The 23,607-nt window shown below is 48.3% G+C and overlaps 1 protein-coding gene and 1 pseudogene across 2 annotated transcripts in view; both read right to left on the bottom strand.

The window, feature by feature from the left end:
• Window positions 1-209: 209 nt before the first annotated feature.
• Window positions 210-23,607, bottom strand: part of TMEM131 (transmembrane protein 131) — a 243,055-nt gene continuing 219,657 nt past the window's right edge. The window contains exons 32-41 of one of the 2 annotated variants that reach the window (XM_023211442.2): window positions 20,213-20,388; window positions 16,674-16,798; window positions 10,646-10,770; window positions 10,289-10,438; window positions 6,320-6,485; window positions 5,087-5,208; window positions 4,887-4,983; window positions 3,601-3,698; window positions 2,843-3,003; window positions 210-1,270 (exon numbers count right to left, since the gene is read on the bottom strand). In XM_023211442.2, the coding sequence (XP_023067210.1) occupies window positions 986-1,270; window positions 2,843-3,003; window positions 3,601-3,698; window positions 4,887-4,983; window positions 5,087-5,208; window positions 6,320-6,485; window positions 10,289-10,438; window positions 10,646-10,770; window positions 16,674-16,798; window positions 20,213-20,388 (1,505 nt within the window). In that variant the 3' untranslated portion in view covers window positions 210-985. The remainder of the gene's footprint in view (window positions 1,271-2,842; window positions 3,004-3,600; window positions 3,699-4,886; window positions 4,984-5,086; window positions 5,209-6,319; window positions 6,486-10,288; window positions 10,439-10,645; window positions 10,771-16,673; window positions 16,799-20,212; window positions 20,389-23,607) is intronic. The other variant, XM_023211443.2, reaches the window with a different exon arrangement.
• LOC111542211 lies at window positions 17,182-20,204 on the bottom strand (annotated as a pseudogene).

The following is a 23,607-nucleotide window of genomic DNA, read 5'->3' as shown; positions in this document are numbered from 1 at the left end:
AGTCGTTTTCGATCAAGGACCCTCCATGATTGCCACGGGAACACACAGAACTCCATCAGACACTGCAGGAAGTTCAGCAATGAGAAAGCAAACCCCATCTTAACCTGTCGGCTCCATCGAGTAAGCTAAGGATAAGGGGGTTTATTTTGGTGTGAGAAAATCCTAACAAATACACCTTGTGTGTAAAAAACCACAAAACAAGTCAAGGCTTTTGAAAAAAGCATTTATTTCAAAGTACAACACAAAGTTGTATTTTTAAGAAATACACATTCAATCTTGTATCTCAAGACTTGGCTATGTGCATTTCAGTTCGTCTTTAAAATAAGTTCAGGTATACAAATGTTACATACCTCAAGTACAAACAGCACAGAAAATGCGTATGGTCTCAACTGAATGTTTTTACATTCATTCACTGTTCTTAAGTTGACTTACATTTCTGTAATCTGCTTTTAAACCAAGACAGCCTTACTTTAAAAAAATACTCTGTATTTTCAGCACAAAGTCCTCATACAGTTTTAAAATTAGATCTTGGCGCATAATATTGCAAAATTATTAAAAACCAAACTTGGTAATTTAACAAAATTGTCACATGCCAGGACTTCTGAATCAACTCAAATTATTTCCTTAGCTGTAATGTCAAATGTGTTCACACAGATAAATAAAGCATGGGGAAGACAGGTGGTCAAAACGCAGTTAACGGGAAAGGTCCTCAGATGTACAGGTCTTATTAATGAGTTTGTGGCTGAGTCCAGACTTTTCTCTAAAAGCACAACAGCAAATCTCATGTTATCATAATTGCAAGAAAGATCTGAAAGAAGCGAGTGGTCTGAGCCTGCCCTGCTTGGGTCTGTTTTGCAAAGATGAGGAGGGTGGGGAGGGGGAGCTGCAGTAAGAGCCTTAAAAAGATGTCTCAGAAACCGGCACACCATGATCTAGATGAGGGCCCATTATGTGTGTTTGTTTGTTTGTTTGTTTTTTGCCTAATTTAATTCTCGTGAGGAAAGTGCGAATTAGACCAAGGGTCCGAGCTTCTTCTTCCAATCGTGGGACTCCATATCCGCCAGGGGTTGTAGGTCTGTCCCAGGTCGTCAGCTGGACTGGAGGCAGAGGGAGCGTGGGGAGCAGGGGAGTTTTCTGTGCCCATGAGGCCGATGCTTGCCAGCGTGTTTGCTGGAGTTGTGAAGGGAAGGGCGCTGCTAAGGTTGCTGGACCAAATGGAGTTGCTGAATGGAGTGGTGGACCACAGGCCGCTGGTGTTACCGAGGACCGACTGTGACAAAACAAAGTGTCCAGCACTGAGCCCGGCAGGCAGAGGGTCAAGTGGGTAAGGGGGTAAGGCTACAGAAAAGATGAGGCTGGGGCACGTGTTCCTCTCACTTTGCTCACTTTAGAACAAATGTTTTATACATATCTATTTGAGCAGATGATTCTGATTTTTTTGAGACAGGGTCTTGCTCCATCACTCAGGCTGGAGTGCAGTGGTGTGATCATGGCTCACTGCAGCCTCAAACTCCTGGGCTCAAGCCATCTTCCCACCTCAGCCTCCCAAAGTGCTGGGATTACAGGCATTAGCCACCGTGCTGGCTGGCTGTGATTTTAAAAAAGACAGCCCGGCTGGGCGCGGTGGCTCAAGCCTGTAATCCCAGCACTTTGGGAGGCCGAGACGGGCGGATCACGAGGTCAGGAGATCGAGACCATCCTGGCTAACACAGTGAAACCCCGTCTCTAATAAAAAAAAAATACAAAAAACTAGCCGGACGAGGTGGCAGTGCCTGTAGTCCCAGCTACTCAGGAGACTGAGGCAGGAGAATGGCGTAAACCCGGGAGGCGGAGCTTGCAGTGAGCTGAGATCCGGCCACTGCACTCCAGCCTGGGCAACAGAGCAAGACTCCATCTCAAAAAAAAAAAAAAAAGACAGCCCGTGGACCAATCCAGCTCCCAGCTCTGCCTACTTTTGTAAAGAGAGTTGTATTGGAACACAGCTGCGCCCATCAGCCTGTGCACTGCCAGGGCAGTGGTGAAGCACGGCCTTCAGAGCCTACAACAGTCACTATCTGACTCTATACAAAGTTTGCTGACTTCTCTTTTAAGGAGTGGTTCAGGTGGTTTTAAAACAGAAGGTTGAATAATTACACATGAAGACAAAGTTTGGCATCTGTAAAGTTGAAATATCTATTATGAAACCTTGCCTGTCTAATTCAGTTTCTCTGAGAACAGAGAGACAAACGCAGTGGGGTCATATTTTTCTATGCAGTGGGGTCATATTTTTCTGTCATAATTTTGTGGAAGCCAAAACCACTAATTATTTTCCTTGGCAAGAATACTCTTTTGGAGCATGATCTTTGCAGAAGACTTCGGCCAAGAAGCAAACAAATGCACTCTAGACAATCTAAGCTAAGAGATAGGGGCTTCTCAGCAACAAAGTAAATGCAGTATCTAGCTTGCTCCTGGGAGCCCAGTGCCTGCACTGCACAGATGCTAAAGGCTTCCCTCAGCCATCTGAGCCTGCCACAGGCCTATGGCCACCCTTGGGGTCCATTTACAGGTGGGGAAGAGGCAGAAAATGCCCTTGATCTATTAGGAGGGACTCCAGAGACCAACCTCACAGCAGTTCAGTTGTTCTTCCTAAAACTTCCTGCTTGTAATGGCTCTGCAGAGCATCGAGCGATCATTTTGACAGAATATGAAGACAAAGCAATGAAGATAACAGAAGGACTAACCCACCCCTCTGACGCTGCTGTGGGTTGTTTGTAACTGTGTCAGTGCCATCCAGGTGACAGCAATGGCAGATGGCGTGTGAGTGGGCCAGGGCCAGGCCTCAGCCCCAGCCCCAAGTACTCACTGTGGCTGTGTGGGTCGGGGAGCCGGAACTGGCTGGCCAGGAAGGACCGGGATCTGTCGCTGGCGAGTCCCAAAGGTATGAGGGTCCGCTATTAAACTCGTTCCAGCTCCTCTGCGAGGCCTGATTGCACGATCGAGATAATCCGAGTTTGCTGAAAACTTCTGGAAATAAAGCAACAGTCGTCAAGTCCATATTGGGTTTTGCCATGATCACCACGGCATGGGGCTTCACTCAATGGCATCCCTCCCACCACTGCTCCTGGAGCCACCACACCCACTTCCCCAGCACCACCACAGCCCAGAGGAAGCAGGGGCAGGGATGTCCTCTAGAACTCAAACGCACAGTGCACGAGCTGATATGCCGTTGATGACATCCAAATGCAAACATTCCCCACTCTCACATGATAGCTAATGCCAAGCTTCCACGGTGACCTCTAGTTCTGGACAGCAAGAAGAGGACCCCTGGCGTGCGCAGGGCCCCAGTTCAGACCGGACCCTTCTGTGAAGCCCTTCAGTACCCGCTGTGGAACTCACACCAACTGGTGCACGCACCGTGTCAAGCCCGGTCGGTCTTCTGCCCCTCTGGCTGCTGGTGTGGGTGAGGGAGGAGGAGGGGAGGGGACCCTTCCCAGGGAGCTTCCTGCGGGGCCTCCTTCCACAGCGCTGCTGTGCTGTGTTCTCCAACACACAAAACCACACCTCCTCTCCCTTCCTCTGTCCACAAGCTTATTAGTTACACAACCAGTGTTAAACACTCACCACCAGTTAGATTAAAAGAATTTCCAAAGGCGGAGAACGAATTGAGGGGAGTGAAGTCAGGGCTGCTTGGGTTGCTGACGGGACTCCACAAACCCGAGCTAAATGTTACAAGAGGAAAACGCAACACACAGAAATGTATGGTGGTTAGTGAAAACGGATCCATAGCGCACAGCTTCACAAACAGGAGACACTGCTTCAACTGGGGTCCTCAAATATTAAAAACAAAGACAAAAGGAGGAGCTGAACGATGGCTGCTTCCCACAAGGACTGAAGCCGGAGGGAGCCTCAGAGCTCCGATGCCCTATCACTAGTCCACAGCCCGGTTCACAGCAAGTGTTTTTGCAGAGAAACACATATTCTTCCTTCTGTTTGCTTTTGGTAAGGGAAGGTTTATTTAAAAACTATTTCAGGCCGGGCGCGGTGGCTCAAGCCTGTAATCCCAGCACTTTGGGAAGCCGAGATGGGCAGATCACGAGGTCAGGAGATGGAGACCATCCTGGCTAACACCGTGAAACCCCGTCTCTACTAAAAATACAAAAACTAGCCAGGCGAGGTGGTGGGTGCCTGTAGTCCCAGCTACTTGGGAGGCTGAGGCAGGAGAATGGCGTCAACCCGGGGGGCGGAGCTTGCAGTGAGCTAAGATCAGGCCGTTGCACTCCAGCCCGGGCGACAGAGCAAGACTCCGTCTCAAAAAAAAAAACAAAAAAACAAAAAAAAACCACACAAACAAATAAAAAAAACTATTTCAAATCCAGGACTCATTTCCTATTAGTGCAAAGTAGGTAAATTGGGGCTCTATTGTTGCTTATCAGGAAAAGTCAACCAAGGTGACTGCTGTAGGCCACCACACCCGCTGCATGGAAAACAAGCCTGGCTCAAGAAAGAGGTGTGGCCAATGAGTTACTCTAAATTGTCTAGTATTTGCTCCAAATTTCCCTCCTCCCAAGTAACTTTTGCTCTTCTGTTTTTAACGATCAGATCGCATCTTATCACAGACCAGGAGACGGGGGAGAGTGAGAACAGGTTTCACATGCGTGCCTGCTGGGCTGAGACAGGCGTGGGTGCCCCTTTCTCCATCTGGACCCCCCCGGGGAAGGCACCACAGCCGCCTTTCTGCTTCCACCCAGCAGACGTGATTTCTTAGAGGCACCTGACCACTTCTGACAAATGCCTCCTTGTAAATTAGGGGAAGAATGCCCTGAAACCCATTTATGGATAAAAGGAGCTAACCCCACTCGAGAAGCCTTCCTTCCGTCTTTCTGGCGGTTGGTGGTGGTCTACCGTACCTGTCTGAGCCATCGCTGTCAACAGGAGCGTGTGAAATGCCAAGGCTGCTGGAGAAAACGGTTTTGTTTGAAGAAACTTTAGCAAAGCCATTCCCACCTGTAACAATGGACGCTCAATCAGTGGAAGGTACATCAGGGCAGAGGTCATTCCACCAGGCCTGGCGCCCGGCGTGGCAGGCCTCTGAAGCACAGGCACTGACCTGGGCTCTTGTCGTAGCCGGCTGTGACTGCAGCAAAAGTGGGGTTGCCGTTCTTGCCCGGGAGTGAGGCTGCCTTGGTCAACTTGTGTTTGCTTCCATTTGGCTGCTTTATTTTAGGGTCACTTGAAAAAGAAGCAAAGAGAGAATTCATTCCTCAGCAGTGCCCAGCCTCGGAGAGGTGTGGGGCCGCAGGACTGAGCCCCTGGTGGGCCTCTCTGCAGCGGGGCAGCTCACAGAGCATCGCTCAGCCTCGTGTCACATGCTCTGGGGCCTCAGACCGCTTACTCAGAGACAGAGGGCGTTCTGGAGAAAGGGAAGAAAACGAAAGGTCACTATGAAAGAGAACAGGGTGGGGATCACAATTTCGGGACTGGCAGAGGCTTTGATCACACTTCTGTGAAGAATGCTAGAGCCACCCGGCAGGAAATGCAGAGGGCAGGCACTGACACCGCGAAGCGCTGGGCCTCAGGGAGTCCCCTTCCCTGCCAGGACACGGCGAGGAGCTCCTGTGGCAAGGCCCCTAAGCGGGGTGGCTCCCCCAGCCTCAGTGGTTTCTGCCTCTTGGGCAGTGGGGGGGCGAACCTGACCCCAGGCTGGCCGGTGATGCGGTGCACAGGAACCCACGCCACGGCGAGGCACACGGTGAGAACGCCATCTGTGACCGTCAGGCTTGCGCTACACTGTGGCGGGCGGACAAGCCAGGCTCTGTGCCTCGGAGAACAGCATGGTTCCTGCATCCTGTCTGTGTGGTCAGGAGGCTGCCCTCCAGGTGCACACAACCCCTACTGCAGCACCTCAGCCAGCACAACAGTCTTGGACCAGATCCTGCCCTTCTCAGTCCTAAGCCAAATTGTCCAAACGCCAAAATTAGTGTCACATAAACCCATATTCCCAACCCACAGGAATCCCCTTTTGGTCTTCATGTAATGCTTAGTACATGTTCATTGGCTCCTCAATGAAAATATCCCTCTAGTGAGTTACACGGTGCATTTCTCGGTCCACGGGTGGGAAGAATGACTGGACTAGAATGGGAACCGGGTTACTGTTGGAGCTGGGCACCAGCGCAGCAGCAGCAGAGGGGGTGGACCACATGTAAAGGGGCCCACACAAGCCGGCAGTCGTCAGAAGTAACACTAGACAGTGGTCTCTGGCCGGCGTTGCTATGTAAAGGGTGTGACACTGGGTTTCAGGCACGTCTCGAGGTGAGGACTGGAAAGGAAGCAGCAGGCCTACCTGCTGGAGCTGCTGTTGACGATGCTGCTGTAGCTGCCCCGGGCCACGAAGGGGCAGGGGGCGGCCGGGGGAGACGGGGAGGCAGGTGTCGGCGAGGTCTGGCGTTGTTTTAAGAAAATGTCTGCGTTGAGGGTTTGCAGAGAAAGTTTATAAAGACTATCGGTAGCTGGAAATGAAAAACGAAAGGGTAGTTAGCGTGGTGTTTTGATGAGCCGTCTTCCAATCACTCTGAATGTTCTCTAGACCATGCAGAACTCAAGCTCTTCTACAAAGAAGAGAACGAAAGCTCTTCGATGTGTTCTGTTTCACAGGGTTTAAAGGGAAAGCAGCCACATCTCTCTGCACTGGGGGATCTGAGGGGAGCGAGAGCGTGGCCTGTCCCTGCTGTGTTGCATGCCGACAATGTCTTCACCCCCCCACCTCAGGCAGGGGAGGAGGGTCTTCCACGTCCTCCAGGGGTGGAGAGCTGAGGCCGCTGCCTGGGGACCCGGAAAGTGCCTACACGCAGGTTTACAGCTGCGGGAGGTGCAGTGTTCCAGGCTGAATCCCCAGTTCAGTAAAGCCGCTCCGTTGGCGTGACGGGGATGTGCAGCTCTGATCCCTATTCAGCTCCTAGTATGTTCCTGTGTCCTTTAAGGTAATGTCTACACAGCTGTTTTAAAAATCTAAAACAGGCTCGGCACAGTGGCTCGGACCTGTCACCTCAGCCCTTTGGGAGGCTGAGGTGGGAGGCCTGCTTCAGCCAGGAGTTTGAGGCTGCGGTGAGCCAGAATCACACCATTGCACTCCAGCCTGACCCCGCCTCTAAAATTAAAACAAAAAATTTCAGTCATAAAATATTCTCAGTAAATGAGAAATATGTATACCTTTTATCAGAAAAACGTATCATTTTGCACATCTATTGTGTGCAACGTGGTGCTGCTGTAGCTACTGCAAGAGGAAGAAGGTGAGGGGAGAGCTGCGAATTCCGGTCACCACAGGGCACGATCCCCAGCCCAGGCCTGCCCAGCTGGGCATCCTCGGTCCCTGGCTGGCCCCTCCTGCCTTGTGAGATTTCTGCGTACCCTGAGTACCCCCTGCTCCGCTTCCCCCATCCCCTCACTGCCACATTGCAGCCGCTCTGCCTGCTGCCACTGCTTCCCTGGTCATACTCTCTAGCACAAGCTACTTCTCCCCCACCCCCAGGGCTCAGCGCTCAAGGCTCCCCATGTCCTGGCTAGGTCAAGGCTCTAGCGTGGCCCTGCCGAGTAAAGCAGCCATCCCTTCGGAGCCCGTGCTCTCCACTCCCCACTCCCCCATCCTCAGGGCCGCCTGCTACGTTCTCTCTCACCTTCCCCAGTGCTGACAGTGCTGGTGCCAGACTCACGGTCCTGACTCCCACCCGCCCGCTCTCACCCCTTGATGACGTGGGCCCCTCCTCGCTGGCTCTGTGGATCTGCTGGCCTGATGCCCACATTCAGGACGTGTCTCACTCTGCTCTCCTGTATGAGCCCTGCTCGAATCTCTATGCCGCCCTCACGCTTCTCTGAGGCCTCCCATCTGACACCACGTCTACACTGTCGGCTTGCTATCTGCACAACTGTCTTCTCTGGCCTCCCTCCGCCCCTGCAGCGACTCAGCCCCTCGGGCAGCGCCCACACTTGGAGCAGCTGTGCTCCGCTGTGTGCGCTCGATCCTCCTGCCTGTCCTGCGGATGGAATGTGTTTCACAGGGCCCCGTGCTGCAGATGCTCCCAGGACTGTGATGATGAAATGAAGCAGGAAAAGCCCCTACGGAACACTGCTTGAGGTAGGAGTGAAGGGGAGACTCAGAACAGTACGGGGGGTGCAATTAGAGAACGTTTTGATTCAAATATTACTAAAACTTTCCTTTGTGTCTTCTGATTTGCCTTTTATTAACCCTTTGTATTTTTTGCCTTTTTAAATCATGAAATTTTTCAAGGAGAATTTTCTCTGCAACTCATTTGGTACAGGGCACCATGCTAAGGGGTGCTACTTGGGATGGAGAGAACTTTACACAGAGGCTGCACACTCCACCAGTAACTACTGCCACATGCCGGCTGCACAGTCTTGGGTGGGACCAACGCTTGCACCCCAAGGAACTGCACTAAGCCTGGCACCGCTGACGGCGCTCGCAGAACTTCAGGTCTAAGCGAGACGAAACACCAAGGGAGGCGAAGGGAGAAAAGGGGAGGAGAAAGCGGGGGCAGAGCAGGAAGGTAAGAGTGATGGGGAGCGCGTGGGACCGACTCTCCTGGGTTTCCTCCACCCGTATTCCCTATCGAGTGGAGCTCTGCTGGAACATTTTAGTAAAGCTGGCAGAACAGAGAGGTCACAGGGCTTGGAACCAGTGCAAGGGATGGCTTGGCTAGAAAAACAAAAGGACTGCACAGATGTGGGCTGAGGAGATAAACTCTGCCTCTCTCCCCCACGGCACCCTGTGGAGCTCTCCCTGAGGCACCATGCTCAGATGTACCAGCGGCCTCTGCAGAAGTGCCAGGCAGCCAACAGGCCTGCGGCACCGGGCTCTTCACAGTTCCTCCTCCAGAGGGCTGGCCTGCCATTTCCCACATTCCCCCGAGGGGTGGCACCAAACTCTCCTGCCCGGGGTCGGGTCCTGTCATCCTTTCCCCTCCACACAGAGGGAGTGATGCCAACACGTGGCTCAGGTGCCACCGGCTGGGGATGCTGCCAGCCAGCTTGTGGCTGTGCCTGGCTGTCGCCCGCTCTCCCGGCAGCATGATTCTGCATGCTTGTGTCGTTACGTCACCAGCACGGCTCATGTCACCTCACTGGGCCTCAGAACACCCCTGTGAAACTGGCTCCAGGGGCTGTGTTCTGTTGCTGAAAGTGGCATGTGTTTAATGGGGAACTACCTAAATCGTGGAGTGTTAAGCCAAGGGCCAATGGCCAGCAGAAACCTCCGGGGGCTCTGGGAAGCAGAAGCATCCTCCTGGACACACGGACCACCCACGGTCTTCTTCAAGATTGGTTGAGTGAAGGATTTAGGATTGTATCTCACCCCAGGCAAAAAGTAGTATTAAAAGGTGCCACAAAGTCTCATGGCAAATAGGGCTACAGGATGTATCTCAGAGAGCATCCTTTCCAGGTGTATCTACACATCCTGGTGAGAGTGTGGACGCCCCAGCCGAGCCTCCGGGCTCTCTGCCCTCATTCAGCCCAGTGAGCCTGCCCTTCGTCCAACCCTTTCACCTTCAATGACCCAACTGTTGCTCAAACCTGACTGCATCTCTGGTCTTCCTCACTCGCCCTCCGGCACACTCCAACACAGCGGTGAGTGGGGACCAGTCAGTCCTAAGGCCAGGACCTCTCTTGGTCCCAAATCCCTGCTGTCAGCCCCTCCCTTTTCTGGTCTCTCTTGTCCCCTATTTCAGGTCAAGTGTCTGTGGCGTGAAGACTTCTATTCTGGTTGACTGTGCCTACTGTCTTGATTTACTGCAGGCCAAACTGGAGAAACAAGGTCAAGAGGGTAGTAAGAAAAATAATGAAACCTTTGTATAGGTTGCTTATATAAAAAGACATGGGTAAAGTGGAGAGGAAATGGAATTTTTACAAAAACAATTACACTATAAATGAGGAATTCGTCAGGTAAAGGACTGCTGAGTCCATGCTTTTATAAGGCAAACAATTCTTTAGAAGATTAACCACTCCAAACAGACCATTCCATTTTGCACACTGGGCAGTGGTGTGCTAGTATACCAGCTCCCTGGACAAAAAAAGGCTTGATGTGAATTGTTGAATGATTCCCCTGATGTAAATAATCTCACCAGGACTGATTTCAACCTACAGCAGGTGAGCCACTGATTAGGCTAGTTAACAATGGGCTCTTGGCTGGCAAAGCGCTGCCAATGGGTATTTTAAAGCAACTTGCCCCTGAAGAGTTCCACGCCCAGAGTGGGGTGGATTGTGGGTAAGTGGAGCCCTGTGGTTTCTAAGCCACTATACTCACAGCTGCCGGGTTTGTGAACTGGAACCGAATCCCACTCCGGTGGCGGAGAGTCTTTTTCACCCTCTGAGCTACTGGTGTTGCCTAATTCTTGACTATTCGGGAGGAATTTTGCTAGGGCAGGTGGTCTGTTATCCACTAACTTATTTGTACCTGCACAAAAATCAGAAAAGAAATTGGTTAATGGAGGGTAATTCCTTTCTTTCAGGTCTATTTCAATGAACCTTCTAATGAGGACAAGAACACAGCCTTAGCCTTGCATGACTAATAACTACTGACTGCGTACTGATAATGCACAACAACTGTTAACACTATGAAACGATCTGTAAGACATGATCACAGAGAACAAAATGACAATACCTCTTGTTTTCTGGGCATTTCGTGATTTGGATCCACTTGTCATTGCAGTTGGAAGAGGAATCTTGCTTGGGAGATTTCTACGTTGCTTACTTTCCAAAGGGGGAGTATATGGTAGTTCTAATGAACTGTAAGACAAACATGGATGGAAAATACAAATGTATTCCTTTGTCTTGGAGGACGGAAGTCATTAAGATTGCAATTCTTCTACAATACAACTGCATGCAGGAAGCTAATGTAGCTTCCTGGGGAGTCATCTACCCTGGGTCCTCACTCAGCACCGGCTGCATGCCCAACTCTGTAGCTACGACTGCCCAGCAGTAAGTCAGCACTTGCAGACTGAACTTTTGCTATTCCGAGTGCTGACAATGAACTGAGGTCCATTATTCAGTAACATGTAATGGGAGGGAGGATCTGTCTCAGACAAGGCATAGAAAGAAAGCCCTTAGCACCAGCTTGCTGCTCAGGGCTGGAAGTGCAGTCATTCTGCCTGTGAGTGAGTCTCTCCCAGCATCTAGACTCCCACCAGTGGGATTCCTGAACATGAAGATTGTGAAAGATGTCAGATCTGCAACGTTAGAGGCTCCACCGTTCAAAACTGAACACATTTTTCTCATAGAAATTATTAGGTGACCCAGAGCTATGTTCCCGGTTACTGCAGGGCGTGGGCTGCGATGAGCTTTCTTTCTTATTCTCGAGCTCAGGGTTACTTTTAGGCAAAAAATTTAAATCTTCTTTTTATTGATTTATTTAGAGTGTCATGCTTTCTGAAAGATTCTGAGGTAAGCTTAAGATAATAAGCATGTATGAATAGGACAATTAATTGACTCTCAACTTCCTGTCAGCCACACAGAACAGGAAGCATGATGAGCGATCTTAAATTTCCAAAGTTCAGTAAGTGAGACGGGAAAACCTGCTGGGATAGCAGCTGGAAAGAATGAACCTCTGAGAGAAAAGAACTGGGTAGCTGGCCCATGGAAGACAGCACTGTGAGTGGAATACCTGTATGGGCTACAAAGGCATTCTTTATGAAGCCGCATCTCTAACGCCCACCAAGACCATGTCTGGGACTGGGAGGACCTGTGGAGGGAACTCAGCTAATGTGGTCCAAGAAGGACCTTTTTCAGCAAAGGCTGAGATGCGGCTCAGAGAGCCCAGTGGCCCCTTTGGGGAAATCTTCTAAGAATCCTCATGGATCTCCACTGAGCTCCTGGTGACAGCTGTCAGTTCAGGGCTGAGCTGACAGCTAGCTTTTCATCACAAATCTGCAAAGTCTACAGAGACGGTATAAAATGGATGCATCTCCGGCATTTTCCACATTTCAGCGTGCTTTCTGCCTCCACCCCTCAGGTGTGCAATACCACTCAGGCCTCCCGGCCCCATCCTCCAAGTTCTTCCTGCACCATGTTGCCTTCTGTCCTAACCCACAGGATACAGTGTGAGAAGGGTTCCAACTTTCCAGATCTAACGGCACCACAACAGCCTCACTCCCCAACATCCTCAGTGTCAAGTGTGAGCTCATCAATGAACAAATACATTTAAGAAGGCTATTTACAAACATTTTATAAGGTGGTGGTAGGGTCAAAGGACATTTTCTTTTCACTCTTTTGTTTCTCTGTATTTCACATTTTCCATAGTAAGCAGGTATTATATCTGGAATTAGTAACAGCAAACCAAAAAGCCAAAGGGTTTCCATTAGCCCAAACAAGTAGAATTTTAGGTAGGATAACAAACTGAAGTGAAAAATGCACTGTTTATGGACCAGATGATGAATGCTACAGTATTATAAAATCTTTCGTATCTCTTCCACTTCTAACCGACAGGGTTATTTAAAAACCCTATCTTCTAAAAATAACCCCAAAGGCTCCCATAGTAGACACCGGCCCTCTGGTGTTGGAGGCGGTGTGGGTGTCTATACAACACTAAACTCGGTGCCACTGTAAAAGTAACTGGTTTTAAGAAGAAAGGAGCCGGACAACGTCTGTTACTTTTGCTGATTCACAGTTTCCTAAATTAGGCCAGTGATCTCTACCAAGAAACCTTTTTTAAGGTTTCTGAACAAAACGGGTAATGGCCAACTTAATTGAAGCACTTCTTTTTATCTATTTTTTTGAGACAGAGTCTCACTCTGTCACCCAGGCTGGAGTGCAGTGGCACGATCTTGGCTCACTGCAACCTCTGCCTTCCGGGCTCAAGTGATTCTCCTGCCTCAGCCTCCCGAGCAGCTGGGATTACAGGTGTGTGCCCCCACGCTTGGTTAATGTTTGTTATTTTTAACAGAGATGGGGTTTCACCATGTTGTCGCGGCTGGTCTCCAAGTCCTGACTTCAGGTGATCTGCCCTCCTTGGCCTCCCAAAGTGCTGGGATTACAGGCGTGAGCCGCCGTGCTCACACTCAAGTGATTCTTTTTAAAAAGGAAAAACAGGTGGTTCAGATGCCAGGATTTACTTATTGACAGGGTCTCACTCTGTTGCCCAGGCTAGAGTGCAGTGGTGCAATCACGGTTTTCTGCAGTCTCTAACTCCTGGGCTCAAGCAGTCCTCCTGCCTCAACCTCCCTAGTACTTGGGACTACAGGTGTGTGCCATCACACCTGGCTAATTTTAAAGAAAAAATTTTTGTAAGATGAGGTCTTGCGATACTGTCCAGGCTGGTCTTAAACTCCTGGGCTCAAGCAATCCTCCTGCCTTGACCTCCCAAAGTGCTGGGATTATAGGTGTGAGCTACCACACCTGGCCTATTTTTTGTAATATATTTTCCCCCATTTTTTAATAATGTTTTTCTTTTTCTTAATATTCTGAGATTCCGTATTTTTATTTTTGCTTTTAACAACATTACACCTGACTTGGGCCTGGCCTATTTTTATTCCTGTAATACACAGTACACACCTCTGTCTGGGGAGGAGAGAAGCAGACCTGAGGACACAGCTACGGACGTGACCGGCTGTGGAGGCAGAGTTTTCTCAGTGCTGACAGGTCTGGGGCTGGCGTGCGCAGTGTGGTGTTCACGGCCCTTGGCCCTGAGTTGAGCATGTTATTTAAGCGGATTTTTAGAGATAATATGATTAGTTTATCTACTTAACTTCTTTTGCTTATTTTAGATTATTACATTTATGTAAACATATACTGTTGATAAACAAATAGAAAAACAGAAGGATCAGTGAATACTCAGGATCCTAAAGCAGGGATGCCCTGGGTCCTTCCTGGTTCTGCAGAAACCTTCAGTGCCTGAGATCTGAGTCCCATTCCCTGGCATCTCTGACACAGACTATAGTCTTCTGAGGGTCTGAAGGCTCATTTCTATGTTGCCACAGCTGGAAAACGCGGTTAGATCAGACTGCTGCTGCAGCCCCACGCTCCCATTTCCTAGAAGTGATTTTTTTGAGGTCAGCTCTTGGGAGTGTGGATGGAGGGGGGTGAGCCATTCCTTTGGCTTTATCACCTCTTATAAAGCTTCCAAAATAAAGCAATGATATATGCCTTAATAATGACATATCTTATGAAAAGATGTGTACCTGTCCTTCAGATATGTGGGATCATATATTAACACACTAAAAGGTGACAGGAATTTCAGGAATCACTAAAGCTAGGACTGGCCGTGATTCTATCTGAGGGACAGTGTTTGACATTTACTATCAGAATGCAGTGGAGTCAGAGAATGGCTCTGTTCAGAAAGTCAGCCTTCTCTGGTTATTAAAAAAACCAGTCTTTATTTGATTAAATGACTGATGAACTAATACATTCTGACTCTCAATACTTTCATCCCCGAGTTCAGAAAAACAAGAGATCAGTGAGTTTAAAGAGATTAGATAAAGGAGGTTAGAAGACAGGTTGCATACAGATTTCTTCAGTTACAAAACACAGTTTCAAGTACACGGCTTGAATTGTGTTCTGGTGATGGTTTATCTTTTTTTTTTTGAGACGGAGTCTCGCTCTGTCGCCCAGGCTGGAGTGCAGTGGTGCGATCTCGGCTCACTGCAAGCTCCGCCTCCCGGGTTCACGCCATTCTCCTGCCTCAGCCTCCCAAGTAGCTGGGACTACAGGCGCTCGCCACCACGCCCGGCTAATTTTTTTATATTTTTAGTAGAGACGGGCTTTCACCGTGTTAGCCAGGATGGTCTCCATCTCCTGACGTTGTGATCCGCCCGCCTCAGCCTCCCAAAGTGCTGGGATTACAGGCGTGAGCCACTGCGCCCGGTCGATTTATCTTTTAACTACACATTGAGAGAGCATGGGTTATTGCCATAACTGCCCCTCGACTGGCGGTTCAGGACTGACCACCCTAAGCTTTTTGGTAGTGACACTTGCAAAGGTAGTGTCACTCTTGCAAAGGTAGTGACACTCAAGCGATGTCTCTGACTAACTTTTCAAATGCAAATTTGCTAATGGTCAACTTGTAAAAAAAAATCAGAATACAACAGAAGTCAGTGGAACAGGAACGGGGGTTAGGATTAGTATGTTCTATCTGCTTCACAATACTGAGCTCAGGCATTAGGGCTAATCAGCAGGGCGAATTTGGTGACAGTCACCAATGGAGTGGTATCTCTAAGGTAATTCTTAGAAGCCCTGATTTAAAAATTTATCATCATAGGAATTATTGCATGTCTGTCTACCTCACAAGATTTGTGCAAATGTAAAAATGAGGATTTTCATTATTTGGACTTATTAGTCTCATTTATTTTAAAATATCTGATCACTCACCTAAGCCTGAAAAAGGCCTAGAAGAAGAATCTCTAGCCAGCAACCCAGTGTTATTCCTGCTCTGGAGTGCCAGGATATTGGTGTCTCAGGTGGGTTTCTCTCAGGAGAGATCCAAGTATGTGAACCTCCTCTTCAGAAGGGGTGATCTGTTCTTTCTCCCCTCAAATGATCAACCGCCTGACACCACTCTGCTAGACGTTCCTTCTACCTGGGCCAGACTTCTCTCAAACTGTGGGCCCTGGCCACCTGAACTAACAATTGCCACAGAAGAGTAAATTTTAGGTACAAATACTTCATTACTAATCACCACCCTATACTGTATTATTTCATAAATTCAGGGACAAGGTTAAATTTTACTGCAGTAACCACTGATTTCTTACTAGCTTTTGGGTTCTACAAGACAGGACTGGCCCTGCCTGAAGCCGTAAAATCTAAGGACAGAGTCTAGGTCAGTGGTGCTTCTGCAAAACTCAAGTACGTTTCCCAGGATGAGAGTAAGAACAGACCTTCCACAGATCTAAGGTTCACACTTACGATGACAGACAAGCCATGTCTGCCTTTTAAATTCACACCTAATTTATTCGACTTCCTCTATCACTTCCCACTCATCACAACCCACAAACGGGCAGACAGCTGCTCCCATGCTGATGACGGTTCCATACGATGAACCGGGAAAGGTACTACTGACACACCTACACTAAAATTATGAGGTAGACGCTGAGCCAAGGTTAAATGAAAATGTGAGGTAACTTCAGTGAACAACCCAACAGTTCAACTCACCCATCTCCCTGGGGAAACAGCCTGCATGAGCCCTCCCCTGGGGGCCACTGAATCCCATCCCACGGGGAGGAACTGGAGTTATTTAATGGTAGAACTGTCTGACGGCTGACATCTGCCCTGAACCACTCTTACGGAAGAATAAACTTTTCCAAGTTTCATGGCACAGAACTCTAGATCCCAACTGGCTTAACAGTTCAACAGACCCAGAACTCTTTTGGAGGAAAGTCATGCTTGGGCCTGTGGTTCAATCTTCAAGGTCATCTTTGTGCAGAAGTAAAATGGATCTCAGCCTGGGACTGAATCACCAACAGAAATTTTCCTTCTGAATTTTTATAACAGATTGTGAGCTCTGCCCTCTGCACATCTGACTTGAGAAGCATATGGCTGTTCCGAGTCAACAACAGTACATGTCAGGTGACAGAAAAATCCCAAGAAGAATGTGATGCCGCACCTGGATTTTGCTATAAACCCCCCTAAAAGCCAAGCAGCCAACCAAATCAAAACAGCACCTGGCGTTCGCCAGCAACTTCTTTACAGACCTTATCTCTCACCTGGGTTTCACATCTGTTGGGATTTCTTTCTTAATTAAGAGTTTTTTGCTTTTTTGCTTCACTTGAGACATTTCACTTTCATGTTTTTCAGGCATGGCTTGTTTTCCCTTTTGCTTTTCTGTATCCTGTAAAAAATGGACACTTAATTGCTGAGAAGGATTAATAAAATGACTGAAATTAGTTCCATTTTAAGATACAGACACAAAATCAAAGATGTAAAAATATACAAATCATATATGTAAAAACAAACTCCTTTCTTCAAATCTGTCTTCATGGTGGTTCTGTCAATTTTTCGGCCTTCTTTAATCTGTCTCGGCCGGGTGCAGTGGCTCATGCCTGTAATCCCAGCACTCTGGGAGGCCAAGGCAGGTGGATTGCCTGAGCTCAGGAGTTCAAGACCAGTCTGGCCAACATGGTAAAACCCTGTCTCTTCTAAAAATCCAAAAACTTAGCTGGGCATGGTGGCGCATGCCTGTAATCCCAGCTACTCAGGAGGCTGAGGCATGAGAATCACTTGAACTGGAGAGGCGGGGGTTGCAGTGAGCCAAGATCATGCCACTGAACTCCAGCCTAGGTGACAGAGCGAGACCCTATCTCAAAGTAAAATTTATCTCGACTATGTTTTGGTGAGTTGGATTAAAGAACATCATTTTAATTTACACTCATATCCTGACTGGAGGTGACAGTAGCAGTAGCAAACTGGTAGCTTCTTTTCAAGCACTGGGCAGTAAAACATTGTATTTCTTTAAAAGAAAAGTTCAGTAGAGACTGCAGTATAAAGTCAAGCACTCCAGCCATGCACCCCATCCTGAGCACAAACTGTCAGGACAAGAGCGCAGTGCCGGCAGCACACAGGGGCCACGCTCGCCTGCCTGCGACTGCGGCAGGGTTCCAACTGGTTTAATGCTAACAGCTGCTCCATCAATGGGAGGGGCTATTCGTCCACTTCATCCACACACATTTACAGGTCACCCACTTGGTGCCAGGCCATGGGATTACCAAGAGGGCCCAGTTTCTCCTCCTAAGGATGGTGAAGTCTAGCAGGAGGGAGACACATGACAGACACCAGCATGGACCTCTGCTGTGGAAATGTTACTGGCCATTGCAGCAGCACAGAAGGGCTGTCCTGCCCACTCGAATGTGGAATCTGGACTGGGTGGCCACACTCAAGATGCATCTTAAAGCTGTGCCACCCAGCACAGCCAGGACCAGGAAAGTACAGAACCTGCCCCACGTGTTTCTGTGGCAATCTGACATCCTTGCAGCATCGAGTGTGAGATCGGTGGACCTGTCTCCCGAACAGGGTATACATCTACTCATATATTGTGTGTGTGGTTTTTTTTTTTTGGAGACAAAGTACTCATTCTGTCGCCCTGGGCTCAAGCGATCCTCTCACCTCAGCCTCCTGAGTAGCTAGGGCTATAGGTACATGCCACCACACCCAGCTAATTCTTGTATTTTCTGTAGAAATGGGGTTTCACCATATTGCCCAGGCTGCACTCAGGTATTGCTGAACCCGCCTGGGGAGCTGCATGTGGAGTGGGCTGTGTACTAAAAGCAACCTGGTTCTCTGCCCCAGACAATCTATGAGACACTGTGTTCACGGAAGCACTGGTGGGGACCGATGGGGAAGGACGTACTCAGCAAAGGGGGACAGCGATGGCTGTGGAGGGGAGCTATAAGCATGTGGTGAATTAGTGTCTACCCAACAGCTTTACAATTTATGATTATGAAGACTGCTTGGATTTTAATAGGTCACACCAGGTGACTCTATTTAACTGTCAAGAGTAAATAACCAGAGCTAGGGCTAAAACATCTCCCTGGCTCACACATCGTTTGAAACTATTTTGAGTTACTCATGAAGTCTCTGAATCTTGACCCATGAGGTATTTTGTAAGCCATGAGCTTTTCGAGGACAAGGGATGTGGCCTTTTGTCCACTGTTGTTGCCTATGCACCTAGCACGTGGCCTGGCACGTGGGTGCTCAATTCCTGTGTGTTGACTGAATGAGTAGAACAGAATTGGAAAAGACATGCAAGAGAAAATGACCTATCAAAGTTGTGATTTAGTTGAGAAGAAAACACACATTAACTGACAAACTGAGATCAGTCGCAGAGAAATAAAAGCAGCCTCTATGCAGATTGCTGAGCAGGAGGAATGACAACGCGTTGGAGGTGACAGGGTAGTAACCAGACAAGGAGGTCTCATGAAGGATGTCAGTTCTGAGCTGCACAAATAGCATGGAAGGAGCTGGGAACACAGGAGGGAACGAACGACAGGGAGCCAAGAATGACACCAATGGGGGAGCACAGAACACTGGCCGCTGGGGGCCACTGAAGAGGGGGCCGCAGTGGGGTGAGCAGGAAGAGGCCGGCAGGTGGGAAGGGAGGTGGCAGAAAGGTGTGCAGAAAGCCTGGGCTGAAAATGCCTTCCCAACTCTGATGCACAGGGTTTCAACTGCTGGGATTTTACTCAAAGTTCAGCACAGGGCTTTCTGCTGCTCTGAAGTAATTTGTTAAAGCGCTATAAACTCCAGAGCTCCAGCACTAGCTAGGAGTTGGGCTAGGGGTAGACAGAGGACCTCAGTAACGGTAAGGGAACGCAAAGGGGAAGGCGGCTGACTTGAAAGTAACTTACATATAAATTTCATTTTAAACATTAATGCATGTGAATGAAACATCAATGCTGGAAATCTGTAAGAAGTCATTCCTTGGTCACTAGACTAAAACTAAAAAAAAAGTCTGTTCTACAACATTAAAGGCTATATTAGGATCAGTTTAGATTTGAAATCTATTTATCTAAAATAAAAGTGCCAGAGTGGAATGATTACCCTTTTTCTTGCACACCCCATACTACTCACAGCAGTACTCTGACCCCGTCACTAAGGCCCACTGGACCCGACACTTTGCACTGCTCTTCCTGCTGTGGTAACAGCCCTGGGAGCCGAGGCCTCCAGCGGGCGAGGCAACTTCTTGGCGTGCGGATGTATCCTGGGCTGGGCTCCTCGTCCCCGGGGGCCATTAAAGCCTGGGGTCTTTCCTGGGGCCACGCTCCCTCCAGGGCAGTCACCACTCTACTGCTTGGGAGAGTAAGCTGCCACCAAAACCCCGCTTCCAGCAGGTGCTAGGAGCAACATGACAGGAAAAACACAACCTAATTAAAATGGTAGCGTTCCTTCTCATTCTTCTGATCCTTACAGTCTGAAAGAAGTTTCATGAGGTAGAACAGTTACTATTCCAGACAGTCCCTAGCTTGCAAGCAGTGTTTCCAGTTTCTAACCATCTTACTGTATTAACATGCTTCCAACTGTTCTTCCCTGGAGGACATGGAGTCCTTCATCCCCAGAGCTGTGAATGCGGCCTGCAGGGGAATGACTCTGGAGGCACGCCCGGCACATGAACCATTCCTCAGTGGGTGTTCATGCTACGTTGAAACATTACTTTTGTACTAAAACCAGAATCTATGAGATGGAAGGTCTTGTGCGCTGCAGGAGACCTCTCTCTCTCCCTCGTGTTTTGTTTTGTGAGATCAGCCCGTACCTCCTTGAGGAGCGGCTCTGTGTCGGGGTTGGAGGTCTCTGTGGTGGTGGAGGAGCTGTCATCGTCAGCCAAAGAGTCCTTTAGCTCGTCTTCCTGTGGCTTTCCCTTTCCCTTCTTCTCCTTTTCCTCTTGCTTCTTAGGTGGTTTCACCTTGCGCTGAAGAGGTTTTCCTTTCCCTGAGGGTAAAAATTAAAGTAAAAGAACTCTTGATTTTTTTTTTTTTTTTTGAGTCGGAGTCTAGCTCTGTCGCCCAGGCTGGAGTGCAGTGGTGTGATCTCGGCTCACTGCAAGCTCCGCCTGCTGGGTTCATACCATTCTCCTGCCTCAGCCTCCCGAGTAGCTGGGACTACAGGCGCCCGTCACCACGTGAGGCTAATTTTTTGTATTTTTAGTAGAGACGGGGTTTCACTGTGTTAGCCAGGATGGTCTCGATCTCCTGACCTCGTGATCCACCCGCCTCGGCCTCCCAAAGTGCTGGGATTACAGGCGTGAGCCACCGCGCCTGGCCAGAACTCCTGATTTTTAAATAGCTAGCTTGGAAAACAAAACAATTACAACTTTTTCTTGAAGAGGCTAGACTCTTTTCTGATTAAAAAAGGTTTCTTTTTTTCTTCTCTAATTAAAGCTTCCCAAATCCATTTGACTTTGTGATGAGAACAATTTACAAAATCAACTTTACTGAGATACAACTTACATACGATAGAACACACCCATTTTAAGGGTACAGTTCAGTAAGTTTGGACAAACCTGACGGTTTTGACAAGTCTGTATGTCTGTCTCAGAATGTGCGTAATATTCTCCAAAGGGTGATGGAGCTTAGAAAAGTTACAGAAGTGGAAACCAGAGATCCTCTGACATCTGCTGGGAGATGGAAGCCTGACGGTGGCATGAACAACGAGCCACCCAAGTCCTTCCCTTTAGGTGTGCTGAGTCCCAGCAGTGTAGCCACAACGGCTACATTCAAACCCTGGCAGCTTTCTACAAACTAGCTGCCTGATCATGGCCTCTCATCTGGACGATGGAGAGACAAGACCATACAGGGCTGTACTGAGGAATTACATAATCCCTGGGAACGGTGACTGGCGCGTGGGTACTATGTAACATTGTATATATATGGACAGAGAGTAAAATGGACATACAGAAAGCCAATTACTTTTAAAAATCTGGATGCTATCAAGACAAACGAGAACCAACCCCGAACGTATTGCCCAGTGGTGTTGTGCGTGCTGGGAACACTGCAGTGAACAATATAATCCCTGCCCTCATGGAGCTTACAATCCAGCAGGACTAGACAGAGGCAGAGAAAGCCCCGGGTTCTGGCACCTCAGATTGTGCCTGCAAAATCACCTGGGCGGGCAGGCAGGTGTAAGCTGCAGAAGCCACACAAGCCACATTGTAACCCAGTCTGTACGGGTCATAATTTCTAACACATCTTTTCAATAATGGTGACTTAATACAAATTAATTAAAACTCCAGTGTTTTATGCGTTATCCCAGAGAATATCACCATTAACGGGTGCCAGAGACTTAAACCTCAGTGTTTAAAATGGGTTGGCAAACTGTGGCCCATGGGCCAAATCTGGCCTGCAGACTGTTTTGCATGGCTTGTGAATAAGAATGATTTTTACATTTTTGAAGTGGTTGGAAAAAAGACACAGATGAGAAGAGGCAACAGAGATAGTTTGTGGCCCATAAAGCCTCAAACATTTACTACCTGGCCCTTTACAGAAAAAGTTTGCTGAGCCTGAGCTAGAAAAAGAGTAAGTAAATCTCTTAGTGATTTCCAGGAATGTCATTTCATCATTTATTGCACACTGATTCCAAGAAGTGTTAGATTTGAAACCAAACTGGAATAGTAAGTCTCAAAAATTGAAGGGGCATGTCGTTTCAAGCATAGGACTAACTAGTTTGTTTAATTATAATCGTGCCACTGTGCCCCAACCTGGACAACATAGCAAGACCCTGCCTCAAAAAACTAAACCAAACCAAACCTAATCAAACCAAACCACACCAACAAAAAACAGGCCCCTGACTTACACTGAAAAGCCAGAGCTTCTCCCCACCACGGTAGACAGGAAGGGGAGTGTCCTGCTTTGCTCCACCAGCTCTGGGATTTCTTACATTCTGAGAGTTCAACAGCCCAGGCTGAGAACACTTCAAAATTTCCCAATCAAGATCAGTTCCCCAGATAATAAACTTCTCACCTGCAATTATGTAATTTTATTATGCTTAGGTTCATTGGATGAGGGGCAGTAAATCTGTATAAATAATCTATATTTACAATAACCTGAAACTTCCATAATAAATACAAAATGGCTGGAAATGAGTTTTCAAAAACTAAACTCAAAAAGTGAAGCTATGAATAGACAAAAAATACCTAACAGATCAATAGTTAAGCTGAAAACTTCAGTAACAAAAGGATACTTCGGCTCACACCTGTAATCCCAGCACTTTGGGAGGCCCAGGAGGGCGGATCACTTGAGGTCAGGAGTTTGAGACCAGCCTGGCTAATATGACGTAAACCTCATCTCTACTAAAAATATAAAAATTAGCTGGGCATGGTGGCGAGTGCCTGTAATCCCAGTTACCAGGAGGCTGAGGCAGGTGAATCATTTGAACTCAGGAGGCGGAGCTTGCAGTGAGCCGAGATCGTACCACTGCACTCCAGCCTGGGTGACAGAGCGAGACTCCGTCTCAAAAAAAAAAAAAAAAAAAATTTATTGCACGAAAGAGTAATTTACCCTTTTTACCTTAAAATCATCACCTTATTAACTCAATATGCAGCCCTTGGACTTCTGTCCCTAGCATCTTAACAAATGTGATTCTGAAAAGGCTGACAAGAATCTCTAACCTGTTGAAGCCCATGATGCCTATCATTCCTCATCCTACACGACCTTCCCATTCCACTGCATGCTGCAGAGTGTACCCCGACCCTGCCGGGCCCCACCACGAACCCCTTCTTCTGACAACTTCACGCCTGGCTCTGTCTTTGCTGGTATTCCCTAGAGATCCCCCCTTGGAGCTTTTTCTCTTCTTCCTTTACATTCTCCCCAGGGCTCAATTTCACTAACATCAACAATCTGAACCCCAAATATCCAAAACCGAGTTAACTATTCTCAGGTTTGTAATTATGGTTCTTAACCAGACACACTTCAGAATAATCCATGGAATGCTAAAAAGAAAATACTGCAGTCTGGGCCCCACCCCTCAGAGAGATTCTGACTCAACAGTTCTGGATGGAACCGAGGGATTCTCCTGGGCACCAGGCTGAGAGCCCCCGGTCCACGGCATCAACACCCACCCACCCAGAACGTAGAGATTCTCCTGCGCACCAGGCTGAGAGCCCCCGGTCCACGGCATCAACATCCACCCACCCAGAACCTAGAGATTCTCCTG

Source organism: Piliocolobus tephrosceles, chromosome 15 (genome assembly GCF_002776525.5).
Source record: "Piliocolobus tephrosceles isolate RC106 chromosome 15, ASM277652v3, whole genome shotgun sequence".
NCBI lineage: Eukaryota > Metazoa > Chordata > Mammalia > Primates > Cercopithecidae > Piliocolobus > Piliocolobus tephrosceles.
This window is presented reverse-complemented; position numbering and strand designations above follow the sequence as displayed.